At 36.3% G+C, this 23,738-nt stretch overlaps 1 protein-coding gene across 1 annotated transcript; it reads left to right on the forward strand.

The window, feature by feature from the left end:
• The first annotated feature begins 14,561 nt into the window (after positions 1 to 14,561).
• IRX2 (iroquois homeobox 2) lies at positions 14,562 to 20,940 on the forward strand. Its single transcript, XM_044294196.1, has 5 exons — positions 14,562 to 14,978; positions 16,398 to 16,803; positions 17,047 to 17,742; positions 18,188 to 18,250; positions 20,327 to 20,940. The coding sequence occupies exons 1-4, from the start codon at positions 14,742 to 14,744 to the stop codon at positions 18,229 to 18,231; spliced, it is 1,383 nt and encodes a 460-aa protein (XP_044150131.1). The 5' UTR covers positions 14,562 to 14,741; the 3' UTR covers positions 18,232 to 18,250; positions 20,327 to 20,940.
• The last annotated feature ends 2,798 nt before the right edge of the window (positions 20,941 to 23,738 follow it).

Raw genomic sequence — 23,738 nt, forward strand, 5'->3', positions numbered from 1 at the left:
CTGATATATAAATGCATAATATGTGGGAATCTACTACTGATGTTTTTAGCCATAATATATTTACATACAGGTCCTTCTAAAAAAAAAAATAGCATATTGTGATAAAGTTCATTATTTTCTGTAATGTACTGATAAACATTAGACTTTCATATATTTTAGATTCATTACACACAACTGGAGTAGTTCAAGCCTTTTATTGTTTTTATATTGATGATTTTGGCATGCACCCAAAATTCCTATCTCAAAAAATTAGCATATCATGAAAAGGTTCTCTAAACGAGCCATTAACCTAAATCATCTGAATCAACTAATTAACTCTAAACACCTGCAAAAGATTCCTGAGGCTTTTAAAAACTCCCAGCCTGGTTCATTGCTCAAAACCGCAATCATGGGTAAGACTGCTGACCTGACTGCTGTCCAGAAGGCCATCATTGACACCCTCAAGCAAGAGGGTAAGACACAGAAAGAAATTTCTGAACAAATAGGCTGTTCCCAGAGTGCTTTATCAAGGTACCTCAGTGGGAAGTCTGTGGGAAGGAAAAAGTGTGGCAGAAAACGCTGCACAACGAGAATAGGTGACCGGACCCTGAGGAAGATTGTGGAGAAGGACCGATTCCAGACCTTGGGGGACCGGGACCTGCGGAAGCAGTGGACTGAGTCTGGAGTAGAAACATCCAGAGCCACCGTGTACAGGCGTGTGCAGGAAATGGGCTACAGTTGCCGCATTCCCCAAGTCAAGCCACTTTTGAACCAGAAACAGAGGCAGAAGCGCCTGACCTGGGCTACAGAGAAGCAGCACTGAACTGTTGCTCAGTGGTCCAAAGTACTTTTTTCGGATGAAAGCAAATTTTGCATGTCATTCGGAAATCAAGGTGCCAGAGTCTGGAGGAAGACTGGGAAGAGGGGAATGCCAAAATGCCTGAAGTCCAGTGTCAAGTACCCACAGTCAGTGATGGTCTGGGGTGCCATGTCAGCTGCTGGTGTTGGTCCACTGTGTTTTATCAAGGGCAGGGTCAATGCAGCTAGCTATCAGGAGATTTTGGAGCACTTCATGCTTCCATCTGCTGAAAAGCTTTATGGAGATGAAGATTTCATTTTTCAGCACGACCTGGCACCTGCTCACAGTGCCCAAACCACTGGTAAATGGTTTACTGACCATGGTATTACTGTGCTCAATTGGCCTGCCAACTCTCCTGACCTGAACCCCATAGAGAATCTGTGGGATATTGGGAAGAGAAAGTTGAGAGACGCAAGACCCAACACTCTGGATGAGCTTAAGGCCGCTATCGAAGCATCCTGGGCCTCCATAACACCTCAGCAGTGCCACAGGCTGATTGCCTCCATGCCACGCCGCATTGAAGCAGTAATTTCTGCAAAAGGATTCCCGACCAAGTATTGAGTGCATAACTGAACATAATTATTTGTAGGTTGACTTTTTTTGTATTAAAAACACTTTTCTTTTATTGGTCGGATGAAATATGCTATTTTTTTTAGATTGGAATTTTGGGTTTTCATGAGCTGTATTCCAAAATCATCAATATTAAAACAATAAAAGGCTTGAACTACTTCAGTTGTGTGTAATGAATCTAAAATATATGAAAGTCTAATGTTTATCAGTACATTACAGAAAATAATGAACTTTATCACAATATGCACATTTTTTTAGAAGGACCTGTATATTATAATATATTACATATTCTAAATATATAATATGTGTAAATATATTATGGCTAAAAACAAACATGTATATATATATATATTTGAATTACATTTAGCCTCTATTTCTAAAATGCTTTTAGTGGGATTTGAACTCACAACATTCTACATTAGAGCCAACAACCTTAACCTCTACGCTATATAGCTACATGTGCTATGAGCCGGACCGTGGTACGGTTACACGGACGCCAAATTATACAGTGGGTCAGGATATGTGAATAATAGTCTATTGTTTGTTTGTGACGCCAATTGCAGCATGCACTGTGTACTAACACAGGGCCCTTTAAGGTGTTGTAACTCACATACCAGGTTAGGAATGCAAGAGTGGTCTAATGTCTCTGTATAATAGTGGTAATGGTGTCAATGGTGTCTCCTACCTGGGTACGGCTGGATTCCTGGATCCTGGCTCACTTGCAATAAAATGAGTGTGGTGCTAGTAGGAGTAATTGAGGAACTTGCAGCAGAAATGTAGATGCAGACCTTTGGTAAAGTTCAAACTTGTCTTTACTTGTAGTAGCTTTCATCCAAGCAAGGTACAGCAATAGTCTTCTGCTGTTTTGGGGACTGACTAGCTGTGGAGGAATATGGCTTCTCCTGGGGTCCCTGGACGATACTCACAGTTATTTGTCTCAGGGTATGCTTCTTCCTGTAACTGGAGGTGGCTGCTTGCTTGTACCAGCTAAGGCTGCAAGGCTCAGGCTGGGGATGATGATCAATTGTCTCAGCCAAGACAAGATCCTGGCTTTGGATCCCTATACCTGGGAGCTTCTACATGGACAGCTTTCCCCTAGCCGGGGTGGCTGGCACACTACCTTAACTTCCTTCTCTCCCCATGAGGCAGGATGTGGGAACATCCCACTTTGCTCAAAGAGGGAGGAGCTAAACTGGAATGTACTATTCCAGCCTAGAAATACTAAACTTGCTCTAAGTCACTGCTAACACATTGCTGCCACCTGTTGGTGAACATGGAAAATACAGAAATATTCATGTAACAAGGCTTTCAATGCACAAGGAAATTACATGAAATTACACAAGATGACAATGTTAATGCCCTTAACATGTTGTAGTGGGGTAAAAGAGTTTCGCAACACAACTCTGGGGTGTTATATATGTTAACTTGCAGTGAAATATGAAATGATACTTCTGCTATATAGGAATACTTGAGAAGAAAAGATAGAGCGGCTCACCCCCACTCCGTATGGAAAAGGTGCTCGCCCTCCGGTCCTACCCTCAGGACCTAGAATAGGATAAAAGTGCAAGTAAAGAATGAAGGGGCACACTCAGAAGGGAAACACAATAATGAATGATACAATAGTAATTTAATACTTTAAAAACACACCCTTAAAAATAAATATAAAACATACATAAAAACGCACATCAATGGTATGGAAAACGTAGTATGCAGCAATCCTGCACAATGACCTCTGCGTTAGAGATCAAAGCAGCAGCAATGTCCCAATCCACTGTGTGTATAGTAATAGTGCCGGCAGTGTCCCAATTGGAGTCCTAATATTATATAGTGCTAATATTGTTGTAGCCCTATAGCCAAATCCTGATGGAACAGTGATGATAATATAGTAATGGCACTATGGCCAAATCGATGATAGCAATGGCACTATGGCCAATCCTGATAGAGCAGTAATGGTGATGATGTCACCCAGTACCGGTGTCCGGTGATATGAGCGTTCAAAGGTATATAGCAGTTGTAAATGCTGACTTCACAGTGGGACTGACAGTCCAGTTTACTTACAGTCTCTTGCAGCTTGTGATACTCCAGTACAAACCCGGTCTTAACCCGGTCTTACCTCTCTTCGCACTCGCAGCGTCCCACGTGGTGTACTCGGCCGTGCGTGGCATCCCACGTGACCTGCTGGTCTAGGGTGCCGGATGGACGCTAAGTTGACGTCACTGCTGTGCGACTCACACTCCGGTTCTATGCCGAAAATGATTCTTGTACGCCTTTGTCCTTTGATATCGGGCTTCCTTATTCTCTTTATGAATCCACGCTCACTCTGCCGTACCAGACGCGTTTCAGGGTCTTATGCCCCTTCCTCAGTGGCCAACCGAGTGAGTGGATTCTCACTCCTTATAAGTGAAATTTTCCTACCCACAATCCCACTTGTCTGTGCATGTCCTAATCTGCGGGATGGATTGGATTGCTACTTCTTTATATTATCATACATCACAATTAAAATATACTTAAATGAACATTATAATCATAAATACCCCACATGTACAATTAAAGTTAAAAACGGTTTCTGAAGAAGACTGCAAGGTCAGGCAATCATTTGGAAGGCTACCGCATCAAAAACGCATCAATGTGAATTGCGTTTTATGTGCGGTTTCTGATCTGTGGGTCATAGTCTTCATGAATCAGTGTTCATCAGAATCCAATAATAAATTGAATATTTTGACTAAGGTTGTTGTGGCTGTGTGGAGCCGTCCGGCAGTGAGGGGAGATCACAGTGTCGATAATCGACCAAACTGCGATGTCCCATCCCCATTGGACAACCCCCCAGTAGTCACAGAAACCCAAACACCTCCATCTCGGCATTAAGGCCCCTGGGAATAATTGTGTCATACTCAATGATTCAGCGGGATTCCTGTCTTGACATGTGTGCAATATGGTTACCCCCTCTCCATACCTTCTTTACCCTTTCAATGGCCATGAATTTCAGGCCAGTTGGGTCACAATTGTGTTTAATTTTGAAGTGCTTAGATAAAGAGTGCGTTTCTAGGCCTTTCCTGATATTTGCCACATGTTCTGCTACCCTATTTTTGAGCGTTCTTTTTGTTCTGCCAATATATTGCTTCCTGCACCCACACTGTAGCAAATATATGACATCAGTGGAATCAGGATGCAGTGTGGGTCCACTGATGTCATATATTTGCTACAGTGTGGGTGCAGGAAGCAATATATTGGCAGAACAAAAAGAACGCTCAAAAAGAGGGTAGCGGAACATGTGGCAAATATCAGGAAAGGCCTAGAAACGCACTCTTTATCTAAACACTTCAAAATTAAACACAATTGTGACCCAACTGGCCTGAAACAACCTTAGTCAAAATATTCAATTTATTATTGGATTCTGATGAACGCTGATTCATGAAGACTATAATCCACAGATCAGAAACCACACATAAAACGCAATTCACATTGATGTGTTTTTGATGCGGTTGCCTTCCAAATGATTGCCTGACCTTGCAGTCTTCTTCAGAAACCGTTTTTAACTTTAATTGTACATGTGGGGTATTTATGATTATAATGTTCATTTAAGTATATTTTAATTGTGAGGTATTATAATATAAAGAAGTAGCAATCCAATCCATCCCGCAGATTAGGACATGCACAGACAAGTGAGATTGTGGGTAGGAAAATTTCACTTATAAGGAGTGAGAATCCACTCACTCGGTTGGCCACTGAGGAAGGGGCATAAGACCCCGAAACGCGTCTGGTACGGCAGAGTGAGCGTGGATTCATAAATAGAATAAGGAAGCCCGATATCAAAGGACAAAGGCGTACAAGAATCATTTTCGGCATAGAACCGGAGTGTGAGTCGCACAGCAGTGACGTCAACTTAGCGTCCATCCGGTACCCTAGACAACCAGGTCACGTGGGACGCCACGCACAGCCGAGTACACCACGTGGAACACTGCGAGTGTACGGCCGCCTGGGAAGCCAGCGCTGCGGGCAGGCAGCAAAGAGGGGTAAGACCGGGTTAAGACCGGGTTTGGACTGGAGTATCACAAGCTGCAAGAGACTGTAAGTAAACTGGACTGTCAGTCCCACTGTGAAGTCAGCATTTACAACTGCTATATACCTTTGAACGCTCATATCACCGGACACCGGTACTGGGTGACATCATCACCATTACTGCTCTATCAGGATTGGCCATAGTGCCATTGCTATCATCTATTTGGCCATAGTGCCATTACTATATTATCATCACTGTTCCATCAGAATTTGGCTATAGGGCTACAACAATATTAGCACTATATAACATTAGGACTCCAATTGGGACACTGCCGACACTATTACTATACGCACAGTGGATTGGGACATTGCTGCTGCTTTGATCTCTAACGCAGAAGTCATTGTGCAGGATTGCTGTATACTACGTTTTCCATACCATTGATGTGCGTTTTTATGTATGTTTTATATTTATTTTTAAGGGTGTGTTTTTAAAGTATTAAATTACTATTGTATCATCCATTATTGTGTTTCCCTTCTGAGTGTGCCCCTTCATTCTTTACTTGCACTATACAGGAATACTTACTACATGACAAACTGCTATGAGATATTTCTGACAGTTTATCATTCAGATTTATAGCTTAGTGGTTAAATTCTTGTCTCTAATCTCGAAGGTTGTGAGTTAAAATCCCAGAGGAAACTTTTCAGAAATAGAGTCAAAATTTCATTTAAATACAATGACTCGCGCACACGAGGCATTCGGCCGAGCATCGCGATGCTTGAGCCAAACTGGTGTTCGCCGAGCATGCTCGCTGAGCACTATATTTCATTTGTGTAGCCTCCATATATTACACAGAAGTTATTTGGGTTAAATTCCCAATACTTTAATTTTTCAGTAAAAAATAAACTATCACGTTAGAAAGAAGCTGTCACTGATGTATTATATACAAACTGAGTCTGGATCTAAATGTATAGATCCACCACTCAAGTTTTGCCAATGTAATCATCTGTAATTTTCTCTGTAAAGGAAAAAAAAAAAAAAGATTATACAGTACAGACCAAAAGTTTGGACACACCTTCTCATTCAAAGAGTTTTCTTTATTTTCATGACTATGAAAATTGTAGATTCACACTGAAGGCATCAAAACTATGAATTAACACATGTGGAATTGTATACATAACAAAAACGTGTGAAACAACTGAAAATATGTCATTTTCTAGGTTCTTCAAAGTAGCCACCTTTTGCTTTGATTACTGCTTTGCACACTCTTGGCATTCTCTTGATGAGCTTCAAGAGGTAGTCACCTGAAATGGTCTTCCAACAGTCTTGAAGGAGTTCCCAGAGATGCTTAGCACTTGTTGGCCCTTTTGCCTTCACTCTGCGGTCCAGCTCACCCCAAACCATCTCGATTGGGTTCAGGTCCGGTGACTGTGGAGGCCAGGTCATCTGGCGCAGCATCCAATCACTCTCCTTCATAGTCAAATAGCCCTTACACAGCCTGGAGGTGTGTTTGGGGTCATTGTCCTGTTGAAAAATGAAATGATGGTCCAACTAAACGCAAACCGGAAGGAATAGCATGCCGCTGCAAGATGCTGTGGTAGCCATGCTGGTTCAGTATGCCTTCAATTTTGTAATAAATCCCCAACAGTGTCACCAGCAAAGCACCCCCACACCATCATACCTCCTCCTCCATGCTTCACGGTGGGAACAAGGCATGTAGAGTCTATCCGTTCACCTTTTCTGCGTCGCACAAAGACACGGTGGTTGGAACCAAAGATCTCAAATTTGGACTCATCAGACCAAAGCACAGATTTCCACTGGTCTAATGTCTATTCCTTGTGTTCTTTAGCCCAAACAAGTCTCTTCTGCTTGTTGCCTGTCCTTAGCAGTGGTTTCCTAGCAGATATTCTACCATGAAGGCCTGATTCACACAGTCTCCTCTTAACAGATGTTCTAGAGATGTGTCTGTTGCTAGAACTTTGTGTGGCATTGACCTGGTCTCTAATCTGAGCTGCTGTTAACCTGCAATTTCTGAGGCTGGTGACTCAGGTGAACTTATCCTCTGCAGCAGAGGTGACTCTTGTTCTTCCTTTCCTTGGGCGGTCCGCATGTGAGCCAGTTTCTTTGTAGCACTTGATAGTTTTTGTGACTGCACTTGGGGACACTTTCAAAGTTTTCAGAATTTTTTGGACTGACTGACCTTCATTTCTTAAAGTAATGATGGTCACTCTTTTTTCTTTACTTAGCTGCTTTTTTCTTGCCATAATACAAATTCTAACAGTCTATTCAGTAGGACTATCAGCTGTGTATCCACCTGACTTCTCCACAATGCAACTGATGGTCCCAACCCCATTTATAAGGCAAGAAATCTCACTTATTAAACCTAACAGGGCACACCTGTGAAGTGAAAATCGTTTCAGGTGACTACCTCTTGAAGCTCATCAAGAGAATGCCAAGAGTGTGCAAGGCAGTAAGCAAAGCAACAGGTGGCTACTTTAAAGAACCTAGAATATGACATATTTTCAGTTGTTTCACACGTTTTTGTTATGTATATAATTCCATATGTGTTAATTCATAGTTTTGATGCCTTTAGTGTGAATCTACAATTTTCATAGTCATGAAAATAAAGAAAACTCTTTGAATGAGAAGGGGTGTCCAAACTTTTGGTATGTACTGTATGTAGCAGCTAAGAAAATAAATGTCTTGGTCTATTTTTTTGTATAATTATTTATATATTTTCACTGTACATTAGAAAGATAGATATATTACAATGTTTTCATAATCATTATATATTTTTTTTGTGTGCAAAAGTAAAATGTAATTTATCATTAACTTAATTGTAATATCTAGCTATGACAACATGTAAAAAACAGAAAAACAAAACTGTACCCCAGTGTTGAAGCTCTTCTTATACAGGTTCAATCCCATCTAGGATGACAAAGCACTTCCCATGTTCCTTTTGATGTTCTTTATTTCTGTAATTAAGAAGAGTGGTTATTGTATGGGCTTCCAACAGAAGTATAAGCCTCAGATGCTTATGTTTTCTGGGAAGGAAAACCTGTCTCTAGAGAAGTTTCTTTGCAACAGGTGCACTCTAGTGTCAAAAGTGCTGAAAAGAGAACTCATTGTAAGCAGCTGCCTACATTTTTTTTACCTTTCAACAATCCGTATACTGAATGACAATAAGACCTGTCCATTAATAGATCATAATGTATCTGTATTACAGTTTTAAGTGAAATAAAGATGAATACAATACCTCCCAGTATGGATATCTGACAGTAACATGATTAGCATAAAAACATCCAGTGTCTAATGCTTAGTGGCTGATCGCATGATAGATCCTCATTATATTATTTATTTTTCTCCCTGATTATAGACAGGAGAACACTTTGAATACACCAGTTCTCATAAACATTGTATATAGCTGAGATTTGTAGTGCTCCACTGACATAGTAGCAGTCTCATTCCTAGACATGATTTTATTTTATTTTTTATATATTGACCTCTGAAACATAATATACTTATTTAAAAAATATATTGTTTTATTACAGGAACTTTAATCATATGTTTATGCTTTATTTATGCAAGTGATAAATCTGCAAAATACTCCCAACTAGTCATATAAGGGAACGTGTCATGCATATCACTATAAAACAATTTACGACTTTACATATAGAATCCACTTCTGGACATCTGTATAAGAAGGAACTAATGATTCTAACTACAAGACAGTGCAGTTAGACTCAAGCCTTCTTGCTTGAAAACGAGCTAAGACCAGAGCTACAGCGCCATCTTTTGAACATTCCACATTGTAGAGGATAATCCTGAGCATGAAGAGATCTTGCTGTCACTGATTGAGTCACACATGAAGTTAAAGTTATTTAGCTAAAATCATAATTTTATGTTCATGAAAGATCAAAAGGGACAGGCATTTTTATTGCTATCAAACATTAGATGTAGATATCTATAATCAGCTCTACAAGGGAGTCAGAAAATTTTTCTAGCTCTAATATCAATGGACTTATATGGAACAGATAGCAATGCAACATTTGCATTAAATAGATTCACTATAATAATCATAATTAATGATAATAAAAATAGAAGCAGGTCTCAATTCAGTTGCCCATTTGATATATTAAAATAATTATATTCAATATTTTCTACCTTAAATTATTCCATAACACTTTTTTTTTTACTTATAGCCAATGGTTTATAATACTGCAATCATACTGTAAGGAATTAGATTAATCCGTTTATTAGGAATTATTTAAGATTTTAATTTGCATGGAATACACTATGAATTATTGTCAGAAATATGAATATGATCACTCAGTGTTCTCATTATATACAAATATAAACGGTAACATTTATTCATGGAAAAAATGCTACAGAAATATTTTTCTACGTTTCTTAAAGCTTAGAGAAAGTAATTACAAACACATTCCCATTTGCACATTTAACTGACAAAATTAAGTGGTAAAAATGAGGTAGTTCTTAGTAGAGTATGAATAAATAGGTTTATGCATTGAATATTTGCAAATACAATTATCGACTAAATCATGGTATATTTAAATACAAAGTATGTGATTGAGAAACACAACGCTAGATTTTATTCCTCTAACTTGTAGCTTTCTGTAATTTTCCCTGAAAGGGAAATCTACACAATTATATGTAGCAGAAAAACAATAGCATTTTGTAAATACAATTTTTGTAATAATTATTAAAATATTTACTCAGATAGATAGACATATAGATAGATATTAGGATAATATATATATATATATATATATATATATATATATAACCATTGAAAATGTCACCAAGTTATAATAATAAAAAAGAACTTAACAATTATCTCTTGCTTTGAAGAAGTAAAGGTTAATTTCTTTCTCATTAGTGTAATAGCTGGTCATGACAATATGTATTATTTTACTCAAGCAATCTTGCATGTTTTGCCTACATTATAACATACTTTAATTTATTAAGTAGACAACAGTAACAAAAATGCAACAAAACGGTACCCCAATGCTGAAGCTTTCCTTATACAGGTTCAATAATCCCCTCTGTGCTGACACTGCACTTTCCAAGTTCCTTTTGATGTTTTTTATTTCTGTAATTAAGAAGAGTGGTTATTGTATGGGCTTCCAGCAGAAGTACAAGCGTTGGATGCTTATGTTTTCAGGGAAGGAAAGCCTGTCTGTCTCTAAAGAAGTTTCTTTGCAACAGATGCACTCTAGTGTTAAAAGTGCTTAAAAGAAATCTCAGTGCAAGCTGATATATATAAACTCCCCACGCTTGTACACTGAATTATAATGATAAATCATAATGCATCTTTTATTATTTATTATTTTATTTTGGAAATAAAAAGAGCAATACCTTATAGCCCAGTATTTAATAATAGATAGTACTGATAGTTAGACTGATATCTATCTAATGTAAAGATCAAGTCAATAATGCTTATTGTCTAAGCTCACTAATCTAATGACAGATCCTTATTATATTACTATCATATAGACAGAGAAGAAAACTTTAAATATACCAATACTCATGAACACTCTTTTTTCATGGGACTTGTAGTTCCCCATTGACATAGTGGCATATGTATTACTATTTATTAGGAGTGTGCATAATTTATATTGTGATTTTAAATGTTTTATATTGTGATGTTAGATATTTTCTAAATAAAAAAGTCAAACTTTAGATATAGTTATGTTTTTTTTATATACAAGTGGTAAATCTGCTAAATACTTCTAAGGGTGGGTTCACACTAGTGTTAGGGATTTCATTATGGCTTTCCATTATAACATGGTTATAACGGAAAATAACAGAATGCCCAGACAGAATGCAAAATGGAAGCCTTTAAAAGGCATTCCGTTTGCTTTCCATCCTAATAGAAGTCTATGGGAAAGCACAACGGATCTGTCTGAGTCCCGTTATGCAAGACGTAAAACAAAGTCTTGCATAACAGGAACCAGACGGATTCGTTTTGATTCCCATAGACTTCTATTAGGATGGAGAGCAAACGGAATGCCTTTTAAAGGCTTCCGTTTTGTATTCCATCATAATACAAGTCTATGGGTAGAAGAATGGATCCGTCTTTCCATCTTATGGATTCTGTTATTTTTCGTTATAATCATGTTATAATGGAAAACCATAACGGAATCCCTAACGCTTGTGTGAACCCACCCTAACTATGTAGTCATTTAATATAAGGGAACATGTCATTTGCATCACTACTACACAACTAGTTATGTAAAGAATCATTGTGATTTCTGGTCATCTGTAAAAGGCCTCTTGTAAGGTATTCTGTGTGCATTCCATTTGCGTATTTCTGTTCTGCAAAAAAATAGAACATGTCCTATTATTGTCCGCATTACGGACAAGGATAGGACTGTTCTATTAGGGGCCAGCTGTTCCGTTCCGCAAAATACGGAATGCACACATACGTCATCTGTATTTTTTGCGGATTTGTTTTCTTGCGGAACGCAAAATACATACGGTCGTGTGCAAGAGGCCTAAGAAGGAGCTAATGATTATCACTGCAGTTGAAAATGTTGCTGCATCCTGCCCTTTTGCTTGAAAACAAGCCAAAATCACTACTGCAGCGCCCTCTTTAAAGCATATTGTGTATTGCAGTAGATAATCCTCAACATAGAATGCGCGCTCCATCATTGATTTATTCACTCACACTGCTTGTCCAATTTGTATATTAAGTCAATTATAATCAATTCATAATAATTTTCACTATAAATTATACACTAATACCCTTCAGTTTACAGCCTGATGCCCAGAATAACCCTGTAATACCACAATCATACAGGAAATGTATAAAACAAATCTAAATAATTGTATGAAATATGAATTTTTATTACATAAAAAGTAACAGATAAATCAGTTATTAAAAGGGGAAAATGGGAAATACTGCTAAACTATTTTTCCAAAATGCAATAGACAGGATTGGGAAAAAAAAAAAAAAAAATATATATATATATATATATATATATATATATATATATATATATATATATATATATATATATATATATCACATACTGCATATTTATTCATAAAATAATTATTTTTTTCATCCAAAATCAGCTTGTCACTTTTAAGATATATAAATCTATGTAAGATATTTTCAGACCAGATTCTGTTTTGCATTAATTCAGTAGTCATAATATCGTACATATTGTGACCTATTTTTTTTAGAGATTCCCATGACTGCTTGTGAAATTTGGCATGCAAATACTAAAGGGCTATGCAGCAGATACAACATATTTAAATCTGTATGCTTTGAATTATAATATTTATAAAATTGAAACATCCAGATGTATCATCTGCCATCTACCATCCGTCTATCAAGAGACAGTCATTGACCTAATGTTAATATCTACAGATATAACATAGAAAAAATGTAAATGAATGCACTTGACTTGTGTGCTCTGTGGAATAATCCTTACTGCATATGAAAAATGAAGGGATGTGTAATTTCTGGACTCTCCCTCAATGTTAATATAACCAAGACTATATGCTAATTTTCTTTTATGGAATTGATTTAACTGTCTCAATCGTCTGAAGCTGTAAGGCAAAGAAGTATATAATTAAACTTGAAGACAAAGGTAGATCTTTTATTCACATTCTAGAACCTGCTATTATTTATTCTTCACATACTCTAACATAGAAGCGTACAGTACTGTTTTCTAACTTTTAAGTAATGCTGAACATTAGACAAGTGACTGTAGACGTCATACTAATGGTAAATTGTTATTTCCATTACATTTCATGGGGACAGTGTCCTCAAAAATCTGCTATTCCTGCTGTAGGAGAGACATTTAGATCAGGCAACTTTCTTTTATTCTGGATCAGTGTGCCTCCTACAGGCCAGATCACAAATTGCTTTCTGGAGAAAAAAATAAAAAACATTTTAAGTTCAGAGTGTGTTCTTATGTGCACAGAAATTTAGAAAAAATTAAAAATAAAATATCCATTATCACTTGAGATGCCACCTCTGTGCCATGCTATAATAGAGGTGTATGTAGGTGTCTCATCTATGAGAATTGGGTCAAGTTATGGCATGTGCTATGCATAATAGAAACATATGGATATGACATTGTTCACAGGTTTTTCCACGAAGTACAAGGGGACAGATTATTAGAACAATTGCTAGTATTGTTATATATTAGTTGTTTTCCTCGGTATTCCTCCAGACATATTTGAAATGTTACAAAGCTTAAATTCTCACATAGTTAAAGTTTCCTTTTCACATAATATGTAACATAATTGGGCATATATACCTAAAATATACACATTCACCATATTCACATGAGCACATAAACCCACAGTTTTTTTTAACTTCTTGGAGTATGTATATATATATATATATATATATATATATATATATATATATCAGTAATGCAACTTAAAAGGAATTGCATTAATGCAACTTAAAATTAGAATATTGCAAAAAGGTTCAATATTCTAGGCTCAAAGTGTCACACTCTAGTCAGCTAATTAATCCATATCCCCTGAGCAAAGGGTACCTGAGATGGTGACTTTGGGGTTTTCACAAGATGTAAGCAATAATCATCCAAATTTTAACAAATAAAGGCTTGAAATATCTTGCTTTGCATGTAATGAGTCTATCTCATATATTAGCTTCACCTTTTAAGTTGCATTACTGAAATAAATGAACTTTGCATGATATTCTAATTTCACCTGTATATACATACACATGCACAGTACACGAGGATACATACAAAACTGCCCACAGATGATGCACATTACTCTGTGAAACTGCCATCATCTGTTGTGTAATGGAGAGTGAGGATTACTTACATTAGCCAGTTCCCTCCTCTGGCTGGGTGGGAGGGGGAGGCTGGTTACCTTGGATATGCAGATGACATGCTGGTGATAGACAGCTCTGCTTTACAATGTGCCTCAGTAAACTCCAGCTCTGCTTCTCCTCTCATCTCCTCAGTTCACACAGTCCAGTCCCTCCTCCTCCTCCTCTTTCTGACTGCTAGATCTCGGGGAGCCGGCTGCTGGAGTTCCATATGCAGCAGGGAGCACTTTTCTGATCACCTAGAGCATTGTGCACTTGATGATCGGTTTCTCCCCTAGATTGTGCCAACTCCAGTGATTGGATTGTACGTGTAGATGATCTGAGCTGGGGCTGGAGGGGAGGGGAGGAGGCAGGACACTTTTATTTCCCAGCCTGAGTCAGGACAGAAGAGAAAAGACACAGCTGATAGAGAATTAGAGCAGGAGTCTTTATTGACCTCGCCCCCTCCCTCCTTCACCCTCACTGAGCCCCGGTGATCACCAGGCAAATCTGCCATGTCCTATCCTCAGGGTTACCTCTACCAGCCCCCTGGCTCCCTGGCACTCTACTCATGTCCAGCTTATGGGGCCTCAGCACTGGCTACCCCTAGGAGTGATGAGCTTGCCCGTTCCTCATCAGGCTCTGCTTTCAGCCCTTACCCTGGATCTGCTGCCTTCAGTGCCCAAGCGGCCACAGGCTTCAGCAGTCCCCTGCAGTATTCCAGCGACCCGGCTGGATTCCCATCTTACATGGTAAGTACGGACTGATCCCTATGCCGAGACTAGTACGTGTGAACTACACATCCATATTGTTCTAATTCTGTCTCCATACAACTTACAATAACACAACTTTAATAATACTGTGTGTCCCCACCCTTTCTGATAGTTTTACTCTCCAACATTGTGCCATCATTGCCACTTTGCAATGATTAGTACATATTATAGTGGTTTATTTGCCGCCATATTATTACTTATTAGGTGTGCCACAAATCACCATTATAACCATTAGTACCTATTAGAATTGTGACATTACCACCACATTATAATTCTTATTTACAATTATTGTAGGAGTTGTACTGCCACTACGTATTAATATTTTGTTAGTATATATTTTTAATGTCTAGTGTAATCATACAGCCCAAAACCTTAACACAGTATGCATACTGTATTATTATTACTATAAATAATATTATTTTATTATTTGTGTTTTTTGAATTTCATTATGATGTACATGATTATTATTTTATATAATCAGTGAGAACATTTGTGCGCTTCTAGTAAATGAAAGGTCCATTAGTATTCACAGTCTCTCTCTAATTTACTTGAGATTAGTAAATGATCTAAATAAAAGTAGATGGATGAGTCATTTGTAGAGAAGCAGGGGACTTGTAATGTGTATCAGTATCCAAAGGTATAATTGCAGGTTTCCTTTACAAAGGCTATAATGAGCTTCCAGCATAAGTGTAAACTTTGCTGGAAGGAGGACAGGGTTCTGTTTTATTCTTGTCACTTTGCTTTAAGTGTTTAAGTCCATTAAGGTAATAATCTAGCAGGACAATGGATGTGTTGGGTGTGTAAAACTTATCACTAACTTGCTGGAGGGATATATTTAACTTTGGTGCATTATGCAGAGTTAAATAAAGGCAATTTGAACGCTAAAGAGTGAATTAAAATGCAAATTGCATGCCATTTGAACAATTCCAAGTCATGCATATCTGCTGATTTGCAAATTGGATTTACAATGCATTAGATCAGTGACTTGTCCATTGTTCTATGTACCAGCTTCTAAGAAAAGAACTGTATGTGTACTGGGCATGTAGTGGAAGAGTGCATGGAGTAGAAACAGTAGATCTGTTCTAATAATTAGGTTTTATTTGTACAATCTATACAGAGTCAGGCGCAAGTGCTCTGAGGATGACGGCTGAGGTGTTTAACTGTAACATAATGACTTCTGGCAGCTGCGATGTAGTTAAGATTCAGCAAGGGAATAAGGTTAATGAAAATACAATTTTAGTTAAAAAAAATTGTGGCAAAATAGTTTATGGTTCTGTTGCATCTTGTGTTATTACACAAGATGCAACAGAACCATAAACTATTTTGCCATAAACATAAACATGAATATTACATGACTTTTTCCACCACTAATATTTTTTTTTTCTAATTTTCTTAAAGGGTTCACCTTATGATGCACACACGACTGGCATGACAGGAGCCATCAGCTACCATCCTTATGGCAGCCCAGCTTATCCTTATCAATTAAATGATCCAGCTTACAGGAAAAATGCTACCAGGGATGCTACGGCCACTTTGAAGGCCTGGTTACAAGAGCACAGAAAGAACCCTTACCCCACCAAGGGCGAGAAGATCATGCTTGCCATCATCACTAAGATGACCCTTACCCAGGTCTCCACGTGGTTTGCCAATGCCAGGCGGAGGCTCAAGAAAGAGAACAAGATGACCTGGGCACCGAGGAATAAAAGTGAAGATGAGGACGAAGAGGATGGAGATGGAGAAAGGGGCAAAGAAGAACATGGAGATAAGATCCAGGACAGCAATGAGACCTCTGCGGAGGATGAAGGTGAGACCTTATTGTCTATCTACAGCAGACCTTGGACATAGTTAACACATTCATTTCCAGACACAACTTTAAAATCACTGTTTGCCAAGGACAATACGCATAAAAGGGAAATATAAATTGTGTGAATATTGTAGTAAAATAAACAAAATAAAATACATTAATCTAGAAATAAGAGATCAGTAATTATATTTCTAAAGGATATGCTATGGCTTTAATACTTGATCATTATACTTAATTTTTCAGGAATAAGCCTGCACGTTGATTCACTGACAGATCATTCCTGCTCTGCAGAATCAGACGGAGACAAAATGCCTTGCAGACCCAGAGAGCACCTTTGTGAATCAGGCAATGAATCTAAGGACAAATATGAGGATGAAGATGATGATGAAGACATTGATGAAGAAGACACGGTTCTCTCCGTGAAGCCTGTGACCTCTTCACCCCTGACTGGCATAGAGGCCCCTGTACTCAGTCATCAACATGAAGCAAACCCCCGAAATTCCAATAAATCCACCCTGGAAAATAGGATATCTCACAGTTCTCAGACACAAGCCAGCAAACCCAAGTTATGGTCCCTGGCAGAGATAGCCACCTCAGATGTTAAACACCAAAATGTGGGCCAGAGTTTCCAGCCGTCTGCTATGTCCTCTGCCACCTCCTCAGCTGCATCTCACAGCAATGCCTACGCTTCCTCTTCCATACTCGGGAGACATATATATTACACATCACCTTTTTATAGCAATTACACAAACTATGGGAGTTTCAATGCTCTTCAGAGCCAAGGAATCCTAAGATATAACTCAACAACTTCTAATGAAGGACTAAGTCAAACGGTATTAAACAGTAACTCTCTACACAAACATACCAGCGACTCTATAAAAACATCCAATAGTCAGCTAGAACAACACTACAGGTCAACCAGCTATGAATCCAAAAAAGGTAGGTTTCTTCATATACATTCCTATTTGGCTTTTAAGGATATATCCATATATGTGTATGTATAAAAAAATAAATAAATATATATATATATATATATATATATATATAGCGAGAGAGAGCAAAAGTGTTGTTTAAAGATGTTATCGGCTAGACTCATCTCAGTTTAAGACTGTTAAGGGACAGTGGGATGTGTACTAAGAAACTATATACAGTGCAGGATACAGACATTTGATGAATGCAGTATTTCTCCTTTGTGTGAGGCATTTGGCCTGTTTTCATGCCCTCATTAGGAATCTGAATGAGAATATTCCTGCTAATTGAAAGCGTAGTATCTAATGTAGCTCCTAAACCTCCTGCCTGTGAATTGAGCTTATAGGGAGGATTGAACATATAATCTAGTTAGCTGGCTGTGTCCTGTGACTAACTGATGGTTATATTTTGACAGATCCCACAGAACTGTGCACAGTAGGAGTACAACCATACATATAGACGTGCAATCACACACCAAGTAAGTGAAAACTCTCTATTGACTTGATCATCTGGGACCTATTGTACAATCTATGAGCGGCCATTACTTGCTTCATTACGTGGCCCTCAGAATAGAACCTCAAGCAGTAGTCGGGTCTATAATTTTAAACTCTGCTTTGAGTTCTTAAAAACAAAAAAATACTCGAACTCCAATAAATGTTTTCAGCTTGATGTTAAAATATATTACATATATATTATAATGTTTTTTTTTTATTATAGTAGATTGTATATATTATGCTATATTTTGGTATTTTAAATCTTACACAATTACATATTTCATTGTAATAAAATTTTATTTTTAGAACTCAGTTTATTATTGCTAATACTTTGTTTAGTTTTTTAAGAGTTTTTAAAAATACATATTTAACTTTATACTTTATATTATTTTGATTATAACAGCATATTTGCATGGGCATGTTTACATAATAGTATATATTTAATACAACTGAATTGTATAACATAATAATAACATATATATATATATATATATATATATATATATATATATATATATATAATGCATCGAAAGCTAAACATGCACATTTTGTGTTTTGATTATACAACTAATATCAGATTGTACATGTGTAGATAACTCTATTTGAACATAATATATTTGTTATTTTATACTTTATGAGCATATTTTTTATTAAGATTGTATATGTATTATAAATAATAGCTTTTTATATAATTTATATAATGCATTTTATGCACCAAATTCAAAACATTCAAATGATCTGTGCCGACTGTCTAAAATATTATATTTTGCACATATAGAAAAACCTATATGAACAATATAATGGTCATGCTTATATTATAATAGTATAGTTTTATACAATAGTTTCATATTGTATAAAAGAAAAATATTTATGATATGTGAAAAAAATATATATATAGTGAAGAATTTATTACATGCAAATAGTTTATTTATTATACTAAATATTTTGTAAACATGATACATATCATTTATTTTATCATTTTATATTCAAAAGTATATATATATATATATATATATATATACTTTTGAATATAAAATGATAAAATAACCAATATGTATCATGTTTACAAAATATTTTGTATAATAAATAATTTGCAATTTCTGTGATTATGTGTAGATTGTATATAGATACATCTATCTGAGCAGAATATATAGGGTATATTTATGATGTATTTATATTCTAAGAGTATTAATTATTAGTGTTGAGCAAAAATATTTGAATAGAATTTTTTTTTTTGCAAATATTGCCACTTTGAGAATTTGCGAATATTTAGAACATATTGCTATATATTCGTTATATCGATTGTTAGGCATTTTTTTTCCATCTGAACACATGACTCCTCTCTGCTTCTTGTTTGTGGGCCAATGAGAAGGAAGCAATGTCAAGTTCACAACAATACTTAGTGCACCAATCAGTAATCTATAGTCAGACCTGCTAAAATGTGAAGTTGCACGTAGTGCAAAAAAATATTCTAATCACTGCCAATTAGTGCAATTGCAAATATATCGGAGCACTTGACTCTACCTGCATATAAAGCTATTGTAATGTTCTGCCGTGCCAACCATTTTCTCCAGTCTCAGAAAACTTATACCCACTTGAAAAATGTAGCCAAAATGATCTACGCTGTATATCGTGTTACAAATTTGCATTATGAAATTTTTACATTTCTGATTTATCGCATTCAATAAATTAATCTCAAATTCTCAGAATTTGCGAATATATGACAAATATTCCACAAAATATTTGTGAAACATTGTGAATTCTAATATAGTCCCTGTCGCTCATCACTATTAATTATTAGACTTACAACTAATTGTATAATAGAATAAGAATAGATAGATAGATAGATAGAACAAATTTATTCATTCAATTCTTAACATGCAAATAGTTTGTCTTGAGGGTACAAATAATATCAGATTATGCGCACAAATTTTACTGAACAGGACACCAATACATAAAATAGTTTAACAATTACAATAGTTTACAATAGTTAAGTAGCAATGTCTCAGCATTTTGTAACAAAAAACATTTAGTGATGTGGTTCTTTCCTTGATTCACAGGTAGGTGTCACAATTGCTTTGGAAAAAAAGTCAGCAAGCCATGATGTCTCCCCAGCTAATAAGTAGAACATATCTAAATCCGGATCACAGCTTGTGCCACTGTATAAAGAAAAGCCACAGAGCACTATTACATCTCCAGATTACTTTTCAAGAATTGTCCCTGTCTACATATGTGAAATCTTTGGTATAGTATAGTTCTCCCAATGTATCTTGTGACTTTATCCAATGATCTGTTTTCTCAGGATGTCCTGATCTGATTACTTCATTGCCACAATATATATCCTATACGTGTGATAGAGTTTGTGTAAGAATGGACAGAGTGAAGAGAAACTATTATTATGTCAGGATTAATTGATGAACTTGAGTACTTAATATGTGGGATAAAGACAACAAAAAAAAAAGCGAAAATATTTGATATTTATTTTTTTAACAATATGAAAAAAGCTTCTAGTAATTTATGCAAGTTGTATTGCAATGAGATTTCAGTTTTTTTGTAAATAAATCCTGTCTGGTTTTTATTTGAAAACAAATGATGACAGTTAATGATTTTTGTCTTGATTGTCAAAAATCCTTTAATAATTTATATATTAAATTGTAAATAAATACAGATTAGTCTGAAAGCCTGTGTTCTAGTCATGCTGCTTCTCACACACATACACAGAAATGTATATACTCATAAAATATATATCTATACAAGTTTATGTGTCTATGTGTATATATATATATATATATATATATATATATATATATATATACATATACACACAAACATAAAATCAGGAAAATCTGGTGTCTTTCTGACCACTCCTCCACACACACCCCAGCTTTCCATTAGTAATATATGGTAAGTATAATCATGGGTAGATAATGGCACTGACAGTCTGTGGTCTTGTTGGTCTATGTCAAGCAGTGAAATCACAAGATAACTGGGAACAGTTAATGTGATCTAGCTTGCTACCAGGGACAAAAACTAAGCAATCATTTGTTTCCCATAAAGATAAATTGAGTGAATATAGCATACGGTAATAAAACAAGAATAATAGCTTCTTGCATTGGCCTTTAATCAATCATACGCTTATTTTCAAGAGGCTCATCTATTTCATTGGGTGATTAATAAGGCTACAGCGTCAGGACGTTATTAGATCCCAGCAGGGGAGATCCTGTAAGCTTTTAGCTGCTCTGGAATGGTCAGTTGGGGTTCATTATGGGATGATATTGAACAATTTATAAAATTGTGTCTAAACATCTGCCAGCTCAGATAGGCCCATGGGTGTAAGCATGGAGCATTGCTGCCCCGGCTCATATTGACAAACACATATCTCTCCAGTGGCCTTTTATGCTGCCAAAATCACTGGCCTCTTGCTATGTTCTTGTTACAAAGGGCATTTGAAAGTGATCTCCAGTGCTTCACTTATCAGCTTTGGCCATGACTACTACCTTTAAATTGAGTGTTGATGGCTTATTTCTAATATTTTTTTTTTTAGAACCTGGTATATTATATAATGAAAATCAGTTTGTTAAACTACTAATGAAGAATGTGGAGAATCAATGGTTAATCACACATGCTTTTCGTGGTGAGCTCTAGTAGTTCACACAATGACACTTGTATTTTTTTTGTTGCGGACAATGACTGTCACTGTCTTCTCTTTTCTGAAAGAAAAGAACTCTACAATGTGTTTATATAACACGCAACTTCCAGCCCTTGGCTCTTGATTAGGAATTTGACTGCTCAGACCCAATACAACCTTTAACTTACTATGTGTGCCAATTTTTATTTTTCTCATGCCTGTAAATGGACATCAGTAGTTTGAGATGGTTATTTCATTCAGGTTATTTTAAATAGACAAAGCATCAGTATAGCAATTTTATCCAGATAGATAGAAAGTATAAATATGTTATAAAACACATTTTGCAAGCTAACTGAATAGAACAATATGAGAATAACTCTAATATATATATATATATATATATATATATATATATATATATATATATATGTTCACATGTGTAGAATAGAACTAGTGATCAGATAATTACTTTTCCTTATTTTTATTGATTAGATTTGCCATTTGTTTATGATGATAAGAGAAGAGATTACTTGTGACAGTATTAACGGGCAGGTATTTAAGTCACGATTGACAATTACTTGTGTGTATAATGCTTTATAAATTATTAATCGCCACAGTCAACAACATTGGTGCGATCATTGCAGCATGCTGATGAAATGAAGATTTATTTCTCCCTTTTCACTAGACATAATTATTCAACATATTATAATATATTGCATACAATTTCATAAAGATTATGTTTTTTTTTCTTTCTGCCCGGTCACATTATTTTACTATAAATCTTTCTCTAAAAAAGAGAATACAGAGTGATTAATGCTGCTGGTGCTGGTCAGTTTTATACTAAGTAGCAAATTCTAGATCTGAAGAGATGACATCAGAGTCACATATTTTCTAGTAGATCAAGAGTCTGGAGAAAGCAACATTTTAACCTTTGACCCAGAGAAGAGGAAGAAAAGTTCTGCTTTATGTTATCACTAATACTCAGCAGCAGCAGATCACAGATAGCGGTGGTAGTGGCAGATAAACCTGGAAATGAACGTGTTTCTATTGTATGTGTGGAGCTGTAATTTACAGTAATTGGGTGATAATGATGCCCACATGTAGTCATCTTCTAATGACAAGTTTGAAAACAACTTACTGACATAGTAACGTAGGAGCAACATGGACTAATATATATCATCCTCACACCAGACTAATACAATAGCAATATGAATGAAGGAACTGACATGACTATGCTGATACACTGCTCCATTGTTCAGAGAAAGGGCAACATTGTCATTAAAACAAGGACAAATGAATGGCTTATTATTAATGCACACATCCCATGGTAAGGGAGTATGACCTGGAGACTGCCAGCTGCTCCTAAGGAATATTCGGTACAGGGAAATGACCACAGTTGTTCCTTACGAAGCTAGAACTTTACAGAGACTTTTTATAATGCTGTTGGTTGATTTTAACTATAGAACTGCAGTCCACGTAAATGCATTAAGTAGCAGTGAATGGTGCTGTACTGCAATAGTTAAACATTAATCAGCAGCACTACTAAAAGTTAATGTAGGCCAGAACTAAATCTGGGCACAAATGCTGGTATTCCTCAGTCTTTATGTCTATCTGATCTCATTCAGTGTTTTCTTCTGTGCAATCTCTGTGATGACAGACATGGCCAGTTGTATTATGATTGCATGAGCATTTAGGGCACTTTAATACGGTCAATATTTGGTCAGTATTTTGCATCAGCATTTGCATAGGAACACCAGAAGTGGAACCTATGAGAAAAAAAAATGATATTAGATTTAGATTTATGTGTTCTGGACCTACTTCTCGTTTGGGCTGATGAAAAATAC

This window comes from Bufo gargarizans, chromosome 5 (genome assembly GCF_014858855.1).
Source record: "Bufo gargarizans isolate SCDJY-AF-19 chromosome 5, ASM1485885v1, whole genome shotgun sequence".
Taxonomy (NCBI): Eukaryota; Metazoa; Chordata; class Amphibia; order Anura; family Bufonidae; genus Bufo; species Bufo gargarizans.